This window comes from Astyanax mexicanus, chromosome 24, assembly GCF_023375975.1.
Source record: "Astyanax mexicanus isolate ESR-SI-001 chromosome 24, AstMex3_surface, whole genome shotgun sequence".
In the NCBI taxonomy this organism is placed as follows: domain Eukaryota; kingdom Metazoa; phylum Chordata; class Actinopteri; order Characiformes; family Acestrorhamphidae; genus Astyanax; species Astyanax mexicanus.
This window is the reverse complement of record NC_064431.1, coordinates 18,685,527-18,699,350: the sequence shown is the minus strand read 5'-3', so window position 1 is coordinate 18,699,350 and position 13,824 is coordinate 18,685,527. Positions and strand designations below refer to the sequence as shown.

Here is a 13,824-nt window from a genome sequence, read left to right as displayed (position 1 = left end):
CTTTAACTGTTAGTGACAGAATTTAATAAAAAAAAAAAAACTGAAAATCAAATTGTATGATTTTTAAATAATGAATTTGAATATTATTTAATACAATGATCATTTGATACAATAGAAAAATAGAATTTAATATTGGTACAGAATAATTTGTTTGCAATTGCAGATGACAGATATTTCCTGTAGTTCTTGACCAATTTTGCACACACTGCAGTGGGGATTTTCACCCACTCTTCCATCCATACAGATCTCCACCACGTCAAAAATTACAGACCTCTACATCGTTTGTAGGTGGGAAAACCTGCAAAATCAGCAGTGTATTAAATACTTATATTCCCCACTGTAAGCAGTGGCTCATTAAAACTTAAATAGGACTGTGGGCACATGGTTATTAGCATTGATTATTAGAGAAATGACCAGTGATTAACCGATTTCTGTGTTCAGCTGTGATCCGTTTCTTTCTTCTATTTGTAACCCTCTGTTGTTTTCCTGTTGTTCTTTGAAGGTCTCTTGAAAGAGAAAGGTATGGAAGAAGAACAATCAGCTCTCTAATCCATAGTTTTTACCCGTCTTCTGCTTGCAGTTTTTGCTTTTAATCGATTAACATGTGCACTCTAATCAATACTGACGTGTTTGACATGTTAAAACACTCATTATTCTTTATTCGACCTCTGTTTTGACCCTGGATGCATCAAGTAAATTAAATGTATTATTCACCGTACCAAGCACATTTTTTACACCAAATAACCTCTGACTTAACCCTCGCACTCACATTTATTTGTGTGCCATATTTGGGAAAATTGTATTGGTGCATTATTGAAATCATATGACTTTGATATTTTGACTTTGACTCGTCCCAATAAGGTTTATATTAACTCACACGTTTTGCAGTGCTATGGGTGGTGAGATATTGATTTTATAGGTCAGATCTGTCACTCACGCATAAGTGGAATTGAATCGATTAAAACAAAAATGTTTTACACGCAGATTGGGGTTTGTTTGGTTGTTTGTTCTCTGATTAATATTTGATTTGATTTAACTGAAAGCTTGAGGATGGCAGTGTGCTCGCCTAAACCGTGTGGTTTAAAGGGAACTACAGTATGACAGTATGTTACTGTGTATGATTGACTGCTTCCTCCTGCTGACTATCTAACTGCAGTTGCAGCCCTACTGATGTGGATCTACAGCCGACATGGTGGCAGAGCACGGCGCATGCAGTAAACCATGTCTAACGACCATATCATATCATATAATGTCATGTGCAAATTCAAACTAGGACTCTACACAACCAACACTGGCCACTTTATCAGAAACACCTGCCTTGTAGGTCCATGCTGCTGGTGCACAGGTTGAGAGTTTAGTGGGTGGTGATTTTATTTTTATTTATTTCTCCAAATTTACCTGAAATACATTTTTTACATTTAAAAAGTCCAGTTCTGCAAATTGGGTGCAAGGTCTATATTTGAAGGCCTTTGTTATAACTTATTATGTAATGCTTAGGTTGTTTCCAGTAGTCATCTTCTATTTTTTCGTCTGTGGTCAGGTTCTGTCCACAGTACAGCTCTTATCTGTTCAGGACTGGTCAATAACAGCAGTCCTGTGGTCAGAAATGGACCAACATTCAAAGTGGTATTTCCCAATTTATTCTGCCTTTGTGATAGAATTTCCATTCATTTCGTATCAGATGCTTTTTGGTCGTCTCGGCTTTAAAGTGAATGCAGTCTGAAGTAAAAAAAAAAAAAAAAAAAAAAAAAGCTATTGCAGTGGACACTGGACATAAAGTAGCTATATGCAATCTATAACAATGAATCCACTGAGAAACTGGATGTTCTAACACATGGAACTTGAAGTGGATGTAGTAGGATGTCTAACAAATTGTGCATGCACTCTGTAACTTCTGACTTCATGCAGATGTTCGGTAGTAGATGATTGTATAGTACAAGTGGGTAGATTCAGGTGGGCATAGTGAGTTGTAAATCATAGTATGGCCAGTGAGTGAAAGACCATGGTTGTGTTTCAAATAAAGTGGACAGTGAGTCTATATCTGCCTCTTGTTTATATACAATGTGTTCTAAAGGACAAAAAAAACAGACTAGCCTATCAAGGTCAATTAGAGCTTCAGTATTAACTGGTTTTTAGCATGAGCCACAAAATGAGAGCCGTCCTTTTTTATTCAACGAACAAGGATACTTTTTTTTTTTTCATTTTATATAAAGCACATTGCCTGCTGTGATGCATCAGATGTTCTAATTCCTCTGCATGTAAAATTCTTCCAGCTCAGGATGCATTTTTGCTGATTTTAGATGGTTTAAGCTGCTCTTTGATGGACAAGGTGATTGAAAATCTAACTGGTTAACCAGCTCTTTACGGTTACAGTTTAGGGTTATTCTTGGTTTTGCTGGTCAGCCACCTTGGTGATGCTGGTGATGGGCATTCAGCATGGTCAAGCTTGGTCAATACTGGTGGATTATGCTTGCAGACCAGCTAAACCATGAAACCCAAACAAAAGCATACCATATACTGTTTAAGAGCTAAACTGGTTACCCAGCTTAAAGGTACAGTCTGTAAGTTTGGGGGATTTGAAAACCTCTCTGGTGAGAATGTGTAATTGCACAGAGCATGTGAAAGAGTATTTTAATGGCAGATATGTACGTACAGTAAATTGCTGTGATATTTCTGTGTTTGTGAGTATACTGTTTTGTTCATTGTGTGTTCATTACGCAAAAACTCTAAAAAATCTTCCTGACGACCCTGTTTTTAGAAAAGTTAAAAAGTTACCGTTTCAATAATTTAGTTAAAAATGTTTGGAGAGACATGTCATCTGCTGGTGTTTGTCTACTGTGTTATATCAAGTCTAAAGTCTATGCAGTGTTTTCCCAGCAGTTCATGCTTCCCTCAGCTGACAACTTTTTTAGAGATGCAGATTTAATTTTCCAGCATACTGCCCGCACTGCTAAAAGTACTTGGTCTTAATTGGTCTTCAATAATATTTGAATTTCAGAGAAACTCATTTTTGGGTTTTCATTGGCTGTAAGCCATAATTGCCAACAATAAAATAAATAAACGCTTAAAATAGATCACTCTGTGTGTTACACATCTATGTAATATCTGAGTTTTACATTTTGAACTGAATTACTGAATTACTTACATTAGCAATGATTGGATGCACTAGTACTATCGCTTTCAATTTGAACAAAAAAAAAAAATCTTAGGCAATGCTGCTTTAACCAGTTTAACAAACTCATTTAATCAGGCTCGGTAGATACTGTAGATGTTCTACTTGTGATCAGACTGAGTATCTCTGCATCATGTGATTGCCAGAACACAGGGCAAGGACATTTGGTAGGATGTAGATAAATACAAGTTGTAGAAGTATTTCGTCAATAAACAAAGCATCTGCTTCACCCCCACCCTCCCGCTGTGCTTTGTGCCGCTCAGACGTGGCGTGCACTCTCTCTCCCGGGATGAAACTCTTGTTTTTCTGCCTTTTCACTTTTTTATTCTTTTTTCTTTTGTCTGTTTTCTGAGGGAAGGAGATGTTTTTGTGTTTTGTACTTTTTTTGTGAGCACCTCGTGAATTATAGATACTAGTGCAGAGCTTTTCCTTTCTGCTGTTTCCTTTCAGAAACATGAAAAATAAAGCCAGCTTTGGATAAGAGTTTTGCAGTTCAGCAGAGTTTTAGTTTCTGAGAACTTGTTATCCTTGTTGCAGTTCCATTTAAATAGAAATATGATGGCAGTATTTGATTATTAATTGTACTTGGGTTTGAGTGATAACACCAGCAATCAACCAGTGAAAGCAGAATCACACTAAGGGCCCTATTGTAGCAACCTATATCTTAAGGGCGTTTGTCTTTGGTATCGTGAGGGCGCAAACTCAGCCTGTGTATACCTCACTTGTTCCACACACACACAGTGTTTACAGTGTGAACATGCAGGTCAGTTTTCTATGCTGAGAAGCGCAGAAGTGCTTCGCCATAAAATATCAATCTGCCAGTCAAAGCGCACCTGGCTCTTAAAGGGAATGGCAGGTGACACGCTGATTGGTTTATTTTGCATTAATCCCAAAACACACTAGTGATAAATTAAGAGAAATACATGGCTTTTGCAGCTTTGCAGTGCAAGGTGTACTTTTTTTCCTGTCATTACAATAGCAAAGACATACAGACATGCCCTAAATCATGGTGCACGATGCACTGTTGATGGCTCGCCTATATGTTGCTAAAATAAGGCCCTGGCACATGCTATGAGCTTATTGCTACTCAGGAAGAAAATACAGGGGGGGTTGGGAAGTTTGGAGTTTGGAAAGTTTCAGATTATCATAGAAAGCGAAATCAGGAAGGAGTCAGGTTCCTGTTTATCATTTGGAAATTGCAAATGGCCATATGGTTTAAAATTTATATTAAAGTTTATTGTAGCCGCATAGCCAGTAATTGGGATATTGTATCATTCTGTGTTTTTTTTGTTATTCTTTCACTTTAACAGTAGCGACGAGGACAACAAGCCTCTGCAGGGCAGCCAGACGTCTCTGGACGGGAACGTGAAGGAAAGCGACGACAGTCTGGTGGATTACGGTGAGGGCGGCGACGGCCAGTTCAATGAGGATGGATCCTTCATCGGCCAGTACACGGTCAAAAAGGACAAGGAGGAGACAGAGGGCAACGAAAGCTCAGAAGCCACCTCTCCCGTCAACGCCATCTACTCACTGGCATAGAGCCTCCTTCACGTCCGCCTTCTGGGAACAGCGCCACCTGAAGGCCTGGAGGATACAAATATATGAACCTTTATGCCAATAAACGTCAAAATAAAGAGAGAAAAGAGAAAAGTGGACACACATTCTACACAAAACACAGAACTATGGGCAGAACGCCTTGTCCCTGTGACAAGGAAAGCTGGTGGAAGTTCGGAAACAAACCCCGCCCCCAAAGCAATCCGAAGGGCAGTTTTCGAGAAGATTTCAGAACAGTGCCTGTGTCCCTGTGCCCCACACAGACTGCAGTATGCCTTTCGGCCAACAGGGGGCACAGTGAAACTTGGGCAACTCCGGACTTTCGAGCATTTTGTGTGGCTTTTTTCTTTTTTTGGTTACTTTTTACTTTATTTTTAAAAAACCCAGACCCGCTTTTACCCTCAAACCCCGCCCCCTGTGTAGCTATAGCATCAAAGAGAAGGAGATAACACAAGGAGCGGCGAAAGCCCTGCGACATATCAACTGTGGGCCGACTCTGTCTGTAACGGATGTCGGCAAATGCGTTTATCATATTGATATTCAGCAACGAAAGATCAACTTTTTTTTTTTACGTTCCTTTTTTCACAGCCGATAGATGTGTCAAAAAAAAGAAAAATAAATAAGAGATACATGAATGCTGTAATCAGTGCCGGTGCAGCGGTTCGCCACTGTGCCACTCAAAGCTATGCACTATATATTACCACACAAACGTTCGCTTTCCTTTGAGTCGAAAAATCAGTAAAATAATTGCTTTTTTTTTCTTTTTCTTTATAAATGTTGTCTTGCGTAAAAAAAAGTAAACCTTAATCTTAACTTTAAGCTAAAATGCTCGTCCCCTTTCCGTCCCTTCCTAGCGGATACATGTATATGTTCTCATTCGCTGCTTAAAAAAGGCTTTTGCAAAAATATTTTTTCATTGGCTGCAGCTTTAGCGATGCCATTATTGCCACAGATATTTTATACTTCTCCCGAAATTTGAGCACCATCACTGAGAAAATGACGAGAAAAGAGACGTTATTTTGAAGCATGGTAGACTTTTAGTGCAAGAGACAATGGATAGGATGAGACGAAGAATTTCTCTCTTTTAGGGGAATCTCCATAACCACAATATTGTATAAGCGTTTTTTTTATAACTGGCACTATACAATATATTAGAATATGAGAAGAATGATAATGGCGATGATGTTGATAATAATACCCTAATGATGATCATGATGACCTCGGGCCCGGTCGCCACCACTTTTTGTAGTACTTGGGCCGAGTCCGCTGTGTATCTACGGTGTGTTTAGGATGACTGCGATGGTGGACGATGAGCGTAGGTGGACTGCCATTAAACGTAAATGTAGAAGCAGCAAACACTGAATGGCTTTCATAACAAAAAATGAGAGAGGAACAGCCATATGTTTATTTACGTAAATCCTCATATATATTTATTCATGTTTTCATGTTGAGCCCATGCTAAACTTCATGATATGTTTCATGATAAGCTTCATGAACCCGACCTATCCATGCTCCGCCCACACATCTGTTGTTTCATAGCAACTGAGAAAGTAAATTAATAAACTGAATGGGATCTAATTTAAAAAAAAAGCTAAAAAGAAGTCATATCACATATCACACAACTTCAAAAATCATTGTACATAATTTGAACATTTTTTAATTTATTGCATTTAAAAATTTATAATTTATTAAAGGTTATTTTGCATGGGTATACATTTTATTTTATTATTAATTTTGTGTTGATTTGCATTATTTATTTGAATTCTTTTGAAATGCAAACTTTTCTAAAGTTTTCTAGTAATAAAGGAATAATTAATATTTAACGGTCTTGTCAAATGAATCTGGATTTGCTTTTGTTTGTTTATCATGTTTATCAAATTTGGCCTCCAGTTTTGTTTTTGTTTTGTTTTTATTTAATCTAAAATAGTAAAAATTTAAATGTAATATAATCTCAATAATAATTCACTTGAGGAATTCCGTCGCTGTGCTTTGATTTCTGCTATACTGGGCTGTATTGTTCATTAGCATTAGTCAGTAAGGAACTCCTATAGGCCTCCACAGCATGGCAGCCTACATGCAAATGTTATTTTGATTATTTTTTTTAGCATGAAAAAAAAAACAAGATTGGGGTAAACATCAAATAATAACAGACAATATGTGAATCTATCGCCTTTTCCATACATTTAATTCAAATGCAAAATGCAAAAACTATTGTGAATTATTTTGTCAGAACTGTTGGCTTCCGCATATTTTTTGTGGAGTTCCACAGGGTTCAATTTTAGGACTTATGAAGTTGATGGTAACTTTGAGTGAACATACAGGGTCTAAGGGGTTAAATGGGATTTTGGATCCGCGCTTATGGAAAAGCATTTTGTAAAACCATCTTGTAGCTATTTACATTTTCTTATATTTCTTATATTTTTATGAAGATCCTTATTTGTTCTATATAGTTTAAAAAGTTTACATGAATCTTATCCTACTGGCTTGATAGAATACAGTAGCTTTTTTTATATTTGCTTAGATCAAACAAAATTATCTGCCAATAAAAAGAGAAAAATATAAGTTTCTAAACATAAAACACAACTTAAACTTAAAACAACTAAACATATTCTTTATGCAATCTTGTAATTAGAAATATTAGGCATATCAACTTAATTGAAGACAAATTTACAATTTTTTTTCAGTGTGGGTGAAACATGGATAGGTTTGAGACGAAGAACTCAAAATCAGTTTATCGGAGTAACACAACAGATGTACAGATGAGTGAAAAATGTAAGTGCCAGGTCCCTCACAGTAGCAAAAACAATAAATACAAATATAGAAATATAGAAATCTACACCAAATTCACACTAAATTATCTAAAACTTTGTTTCAAACAGTGATGGATCACAGAGGCCACTGTTACAGACATCGCACGCTTTTCTTTTGCAGTTTTGGGGCCAAGTCCCGAAAGCGTGCGAGCCATGCCCACTGAGAGTCCGCACTCTCTCAGATAGAGTGTCATGTTTTTATACTGCACCAATATATACATCACCACCTCCCCAAGAGGGCGCTGTACGTACGCAAAATCGCAAAAAATTAGCTATTTATTGATGTGTTTAATTTATACTGTAACACTTCTAGGTAACATTAATCGATGCTTCGATAACAATGATGCCTTTAACAAACACCCAATTTTAACGACTCGTTTCACAGATTGAAAGCTGTATCACAGAACTTAAAAGCTTCTTAACGAACTTTACGTAGAGTAAATAGCCTAAATATGTTATAAATACATATATATTAGACCCACATAAAGCGATTTTGCTGTAAACTAACTCTAAACTCTTTAATGTCGCCATTTAATCGTACATTATTTGTCTGTTGATCTGTTGATTGTGCTGCTCTTTAGTAATATTGTTATTGTATTATCACTGTTATAATAATGTGTTGAAATATTTAGAACATTATATTTTATTTAATGTAACTTTTACACACACAGAAAGGATATATTGTTTATTTATTACAGGGTCCCTTGTTTTACTTTTACTCTAATGTAAATATTAATTTAAGCTCTTGATTAAGTGAAATGAGAGTGTAGTTGAGAGTAGCACCTCAAAAGCGATAATGATTAATATATTACTATATTAATATACTAATGCTGTGTTCCATTTAAAAAGTGCCAAGTAAGACATTTCTGGTACTGGAACATCCCCACAAGTACTTGGAAAGTGCTTAGAATTCAATATGTTTAGAATCCAATATGGCGGCACTGAACATCAACAGTAGTCATACACTCGCACTACTGTTTAAACTCTATCTATAGATATGTAGAGTACCAATGCTAATATATAAAGCATTGTTATCAACTGGTATCACTAACAATGCTAACTATGGGTTAATGCTAACTATGCTAATTTTGAATAATGCTAACACTAAAAACTGGGACATAAAAAGTGTGACATCATATTTTTGTTGGATTCACCATTAAACACAAGTAAAGGATTGTCACACCAGTTGTGGTAAACTTCAAAGTCTTCACAAATCAAAATTATCGTCAAGTTTAATTGGAAGTCCATCCATTTAATCAGGTGTGACACCATTCTCATCCTAGACATCCAACAACCAAGGAAAATGGAACGCAGCATTTACGAGCATTAGCTTTGGTTCTGTCTCAGTTGTAGTTCTGGGACAGTGTGGGATATTTAAATGAGGCTAACTTGTGCACCCTCTTGTTTATCGTACTGTATGTACCGTAAGTGGCATATTATCGTTGTCCTCTCTGCGCAGTTCCTTTGTTCTGATTTGTTTCTTATCTGATCTGCACAGAATTAAGGGTTGGAATCTATCACGTCGATGTAAATAATCGTGAAACTTCAGGAGGTGGTCAGAGATACTTTCAAAAGTAGTACAAATCCAATCACTCAGATCAATTCTGAAGGTGGTCTGAGACACTTTTAAAACAGGAACAAATCCAATCACTCAGGTCATTTCAGAAGGTGGTCTGAAACAAATTTGAAAAAGATACAAATCTAATCACTCAAACCACTTAAGGACTTAAGGTCTGAGGTGCATTTAAAACATACAAATTTGATCGCTCAAACTACTTCAGAAGATGGTCTGAGACGCATTTGACTCATATTGTTGCTTTGCTTTTTGCAAAGTTGGTTTGTTTCTTCTCTGACCTGCACAGAATTATGGGTTGGAACGGCTCACGTTGATGTAAATAACAGTAAGTGCTCGAAAACTCTACAATTGTAGCATTCTGCCACACATACCAACACAGGGCGGAGCTTAACCTTTAAACCTTTAACCGTCACCTTTTGTCTTTATCACCAAACAACAGTGTACGAGGCGTTTTATTTTTGCTATATTCTTTTGGTTTTGGTATCATGACTGTTTCTACGTCACTTCGCCTAATTGACGTCCAATCAAAGGTCCAACGCAGTCCTGTTTCCCATCATGCCTTTCACCTGTGGCGTCAGTAGATCCACGCTGACCGCTTCCGTGGAAGGGCTCGAAATAAGATCCAATCCAAGCTGATCCTGAGTGCGATGCGATGTCTTGGATAAATGCCTTCATATTTACGAGAGTTTCGTTTGGCGAACTTGTTAAAACCTCATGTTGGACTTCTCATTGTTTCTCGGTTCTCCAATACCTCAGAGCAATATTCTGTATCCCTGTTTGCTTTCCTTATTGTCCGTTTTTACCTCGGATCTTCAGGCCACATCCATATCTACACTTGATCATCTACCACACTGGTGTCTCTCAGAGGAGTGGTCACTAAGAGGGTATCAGTGTTGTGTGGAAAGGTAACACTCTTAAAAATAAAGGTGTCAAACTGGGTTCTTTCATTCAAGCAATGCTGTGCACGCATAATAAAAAAATTCTACATGGCGTTCTTTGTGCGATACCATAGAGAGACTACTTTTGGTTCCATAAAGAAACAATGGCCTTTTCAGAGCCTTTTCTGAAGGGCAGATCGATTTTGAGATTTCTTTTTATAACATAGAAGAGGTCATACTTGAGGACAAAATAATGTGGCAAGAAGACAATGACGTAGAAATACATGCATTGGGGGTGGTCTGAGGCAGTCTGAGACGCTTTGAAAACAGATACAAATCCAGTCACTAAAACCACTTCAGGAGGTGATCTGAGACGTTTTTAAAACACACGAAACAAGACACAAATCTGATCACTCCCTTTTCATCTGACACCCTTTCAGAAGGTTGTCTTAGACAAATTTAAAACAGATACGAATCTGTTCACTCAAACCACTTCAGGAGGTGGTCTGAGACACACTGAAAACTAACAGCGCTGTGCGAAACATGAAACGTGGCCTGTAGCTGGCATGTCATCATTTCTTAATGGAACATCTCCTGTGGCATTGATTAAAGAGCCCTTTGTAGCACCTTTCTTTTTTAAGGTTCTGGTTTCTCCATAAACCTTTCAGAAAAAAAAGATTGGTTTAAGAAGTGCTGCTGTCAGTGGAAGAGATACATGATGTAAACTGGATCTGTACTTATTAAAAAAAGTGTATGTCCAAACCCAGAAACCCTAAAGGAACCTTCATGTTCAAGAAGTGTAGAAGAGCAGTGGGCTTCACTGTACATCTTAACCTGCTTTACAATGAAAAATTGATGTTTTGTGTGTATTTTTTCCATCTTTGACAGCTATATTCTTTGTCTTTCATTGATACTTTTGGGTTCTGTCTTCATAAAAACTAACTAAAAAAGGGAATGGACTGGCAAAGTTCATAACGGATATTATGGGATATTATCGGACATTATCTGAATATGTTGATGCACATCTGTTTATTCTGCCTTTCTTCCATCTTCATCTTCAGCTGGTCTGTGCACTGATTTTCTGGCAAAATGCATATTTTAGTCAGTACACTCTACTAAACTAGAAAAAGGTGTATTTTAAATATCAAGTGTCAAAAATCTAAAATATAGATATGCATTTCAACTGCATCTTCTTTTGTTTAGTTTTCTTTTTTGCTATTAAGAAGTTCTGCAAAAGCAGAAATAATCATATTCATAGCTTCAAATGATGTTTATTATGTTTATATATATATATTTTTATCATTTTTATTTTCCAGTGATCAGTGTACCCAGACAGTTCTTTGATTTACTGCTTCTACTTGCAGGGTAACAGTATTTTATGTAAATCTAGTCCAAAAGAAAGAATGGCATATTACCATATTCACCATGTATGCGTGTATGATGAGATGCTGCAACTTAATCTGCTAGAAAAGCCTTTCTTTATAGTAAAGCTACGTCATTTTCTCTACCTCTGACTTCTGTCTTTGCTCATTTTATTGTCAAACTCTGAACATTTCATTAATTATATTAGCATTCTGACACACAGAACAGGGCACTCCACAACACTAGGGAGAGCCCACAAGCAGAAATACCAGTTCTTACATAGTGCAACTTCAGAAGATAGTCTCAGACGCACACAACTTAGGGAAGCTGTCTGGGACGCATTTTAAATTTATACTAATCACATCACATTACACAAACCACTTAAGGAGGTTGTCTGAAACATTAAAAACAGATACAAATCCAATCACTCAAACAACTTCAGAAAGTGATCTGAGACACAATTTCAGGAGGTGGTCTGAGGCCGCGGAAACCTTTGCTCGCCTCGCTAAATTGTTAAGTTAAGTTTAAGGGTTAACTTTACCTAGCACTTAGTGCTATATCTTTACAACTAAGGCTGTATCTCTGCTGCAGTGCTGTTAGCCAATCAGAGGCGATATATTTGCATGTTCAGAGACCTCTAATTCAGCGATCTAAAGCAGGGCTAAATAGAAAAACCAGAGCACTTTTTTAAAGGGCTCACATGGCATTCATTCATACTAGAGACCACAATTAGACATTTTAAAATGAATGAAAAAACGATGACACTGCTGGATGCAATCAGATCCTCACAGAAAGGCTCCATAATCTAGTAGAAAGTCTCAGCTGGAAAATAGAGACATTTACTTCAACCAAAGCTGGATAAATACTATTAAATACCTTTGATTTCAGAAAAAAACAATAAATGAGCAGGAGCCCCAATATTTGCTGTAATTAGTAAATACAACTTAATAGCCTCTCTCTCTCTTTCTCTGCTAAGCACTTTATCTTTCCATTGATGTATCTTTTCTACAGGAAGTCCACAGTGGTTTATGCAATGTCCATTAAAAGCCCCCAGCCAGCATCTATCTCTCTAGAGCCAGAAAAAAAAAACAGCATAACTCAGAAACAGCAGCCGTCCCAATAATAAAAGCTCTGCCGCCGTAAATCTGCTCACGATTCTTCAGATAGATTGAGTGTCTTAAGAACATCTTTTATTGAAGAGAAGTTAATACATTCTGCCATGACCCCGTGACCCTGTGAGATGGGGAAATATTGACGCACTCTGTCCTTCTGATGACCCTCTAAAATAGACAAAGTTGTTGGGACCTCTCGGTTAATGAAAGAAAAACCCACAATGGTCACAGAAATAACTTGAATCGGACAAAAGTAATAAGAAATAAAAATTCTATGAAAATGAGAAAATGAAAATCCAACAATGATTTTGAACAATGCTTTAACAAAATAATTTTAAAAAGTAAACTAATAAAACAGGCCTGGACAAAAATAACAGGGGTACCCCTGAAAATTATGTGACCAAAGGGACATGTCAAATCAAGATGTGTCTACTATATATGTTTCTACGGTGGCCGAGAAAGCCCAACGCAGTGCAAATAGGAAAGCGCTGCAAAAGCACAAAACACATCCATCAAAATTACAACACAGGCGCAGCAAATAGAAAAACGCGCTGCAAATAGAAAAACGCGCTGCAAATAGAACCACAACACAACGGAAGTGAGTCACAACACAACGGAATTTTCCCGGGGGACCTTAAAAGATACTGTACCAGCTAAGCTGCGTCTTCAGTAACGTCTCGGACTTCACTATGTGTACAAATTACAATAAGTGGCAAACAAGGCGTTTTTTGAAGCAGAACTTTTAATAAACATAACTTACTTTACAGAAGCTTGTTTGCCACTTATTGTCCTTTGTATACAGCTGGTACAGCATCTTTTAAGGTCCCCCGGGAAAATTCCGTTGTGTTGTGACTCACTTCCGTTGTGTTGTGGTTCTATTTGCAGCGCGTTTTTCTTTTTGCAGCGCGTTTTTCTATTTGCTGCGCCTGTGTTGTAATTTTGATGGATGTGTTTTGTGCTTTTGCAGCGTTTTTCAATTTGCACTGCGCTGGGCTTTCTCGGCCACCGTATGTTTCTACAATATACAGGGCTACAGGTAGTCACTGTGCTGTTTGGGGGCATAGTGCATACCACAATCAACAAGGACCAGAGGAAGTGAAGAAAATAGTTGTCTTAAAAGATTAGAAAGAAAAATATAGACAAGCATGTTAAAAGGTGAAGGTTATAAGACCATCTCCAAGCAGCCGAATGTTCCTGTGACTACAGTTCACATAGGATATTATTCAGAAATTTAAGATCCATGGGACTGTAGCCAACCTCCCTGAACGTGGCCACAGGAGGAAAATTGATGACAAATCAAAGAGATGTATAATGCGAATGGTAACAAAAGAGCCCAGAAAAACTTCTAAAGAGAATAAAG

The 13,824-nt window shown here is 37.3% G+C and overlaps 1 protein-coding gene across 10 annotated transcripts in view; it reads left to right on the top strand.

Moving 5' to 3' along the window:
* nfasca (neurofascin homolog (chicken) a) overlaps nucleotides 1–11,497 on the top strand; it is a 204,459-nt gene extending 192,962 nt beyond the window's left edge. For 9 of the 10 annotated variants that reach the window (XM_049471606.1, XM_049471609.1, XM_049471611.1 and 6 more), the window contains one exon: nucleotides 4,483–11,497. In XM_049471606.1, coding sequence (XP_049327563.1) covers nucleotides 4,483–4,711 — 229 coding nt within the window. In that variant the 3' untranslated portion in view covers nucleotides 4,712–11,497. Of the gene's footprint in view, nucleotides 1–502; nucleotides 521–4,482 lie in introns of all 10 variants that reach the window. The other variant, XM_049471615.1, reaches the window with a different exon arrangement.
* The last annotated feature ends 2,327 nt before the right edge of the window (nucleotides 11,498–13,824 follow it).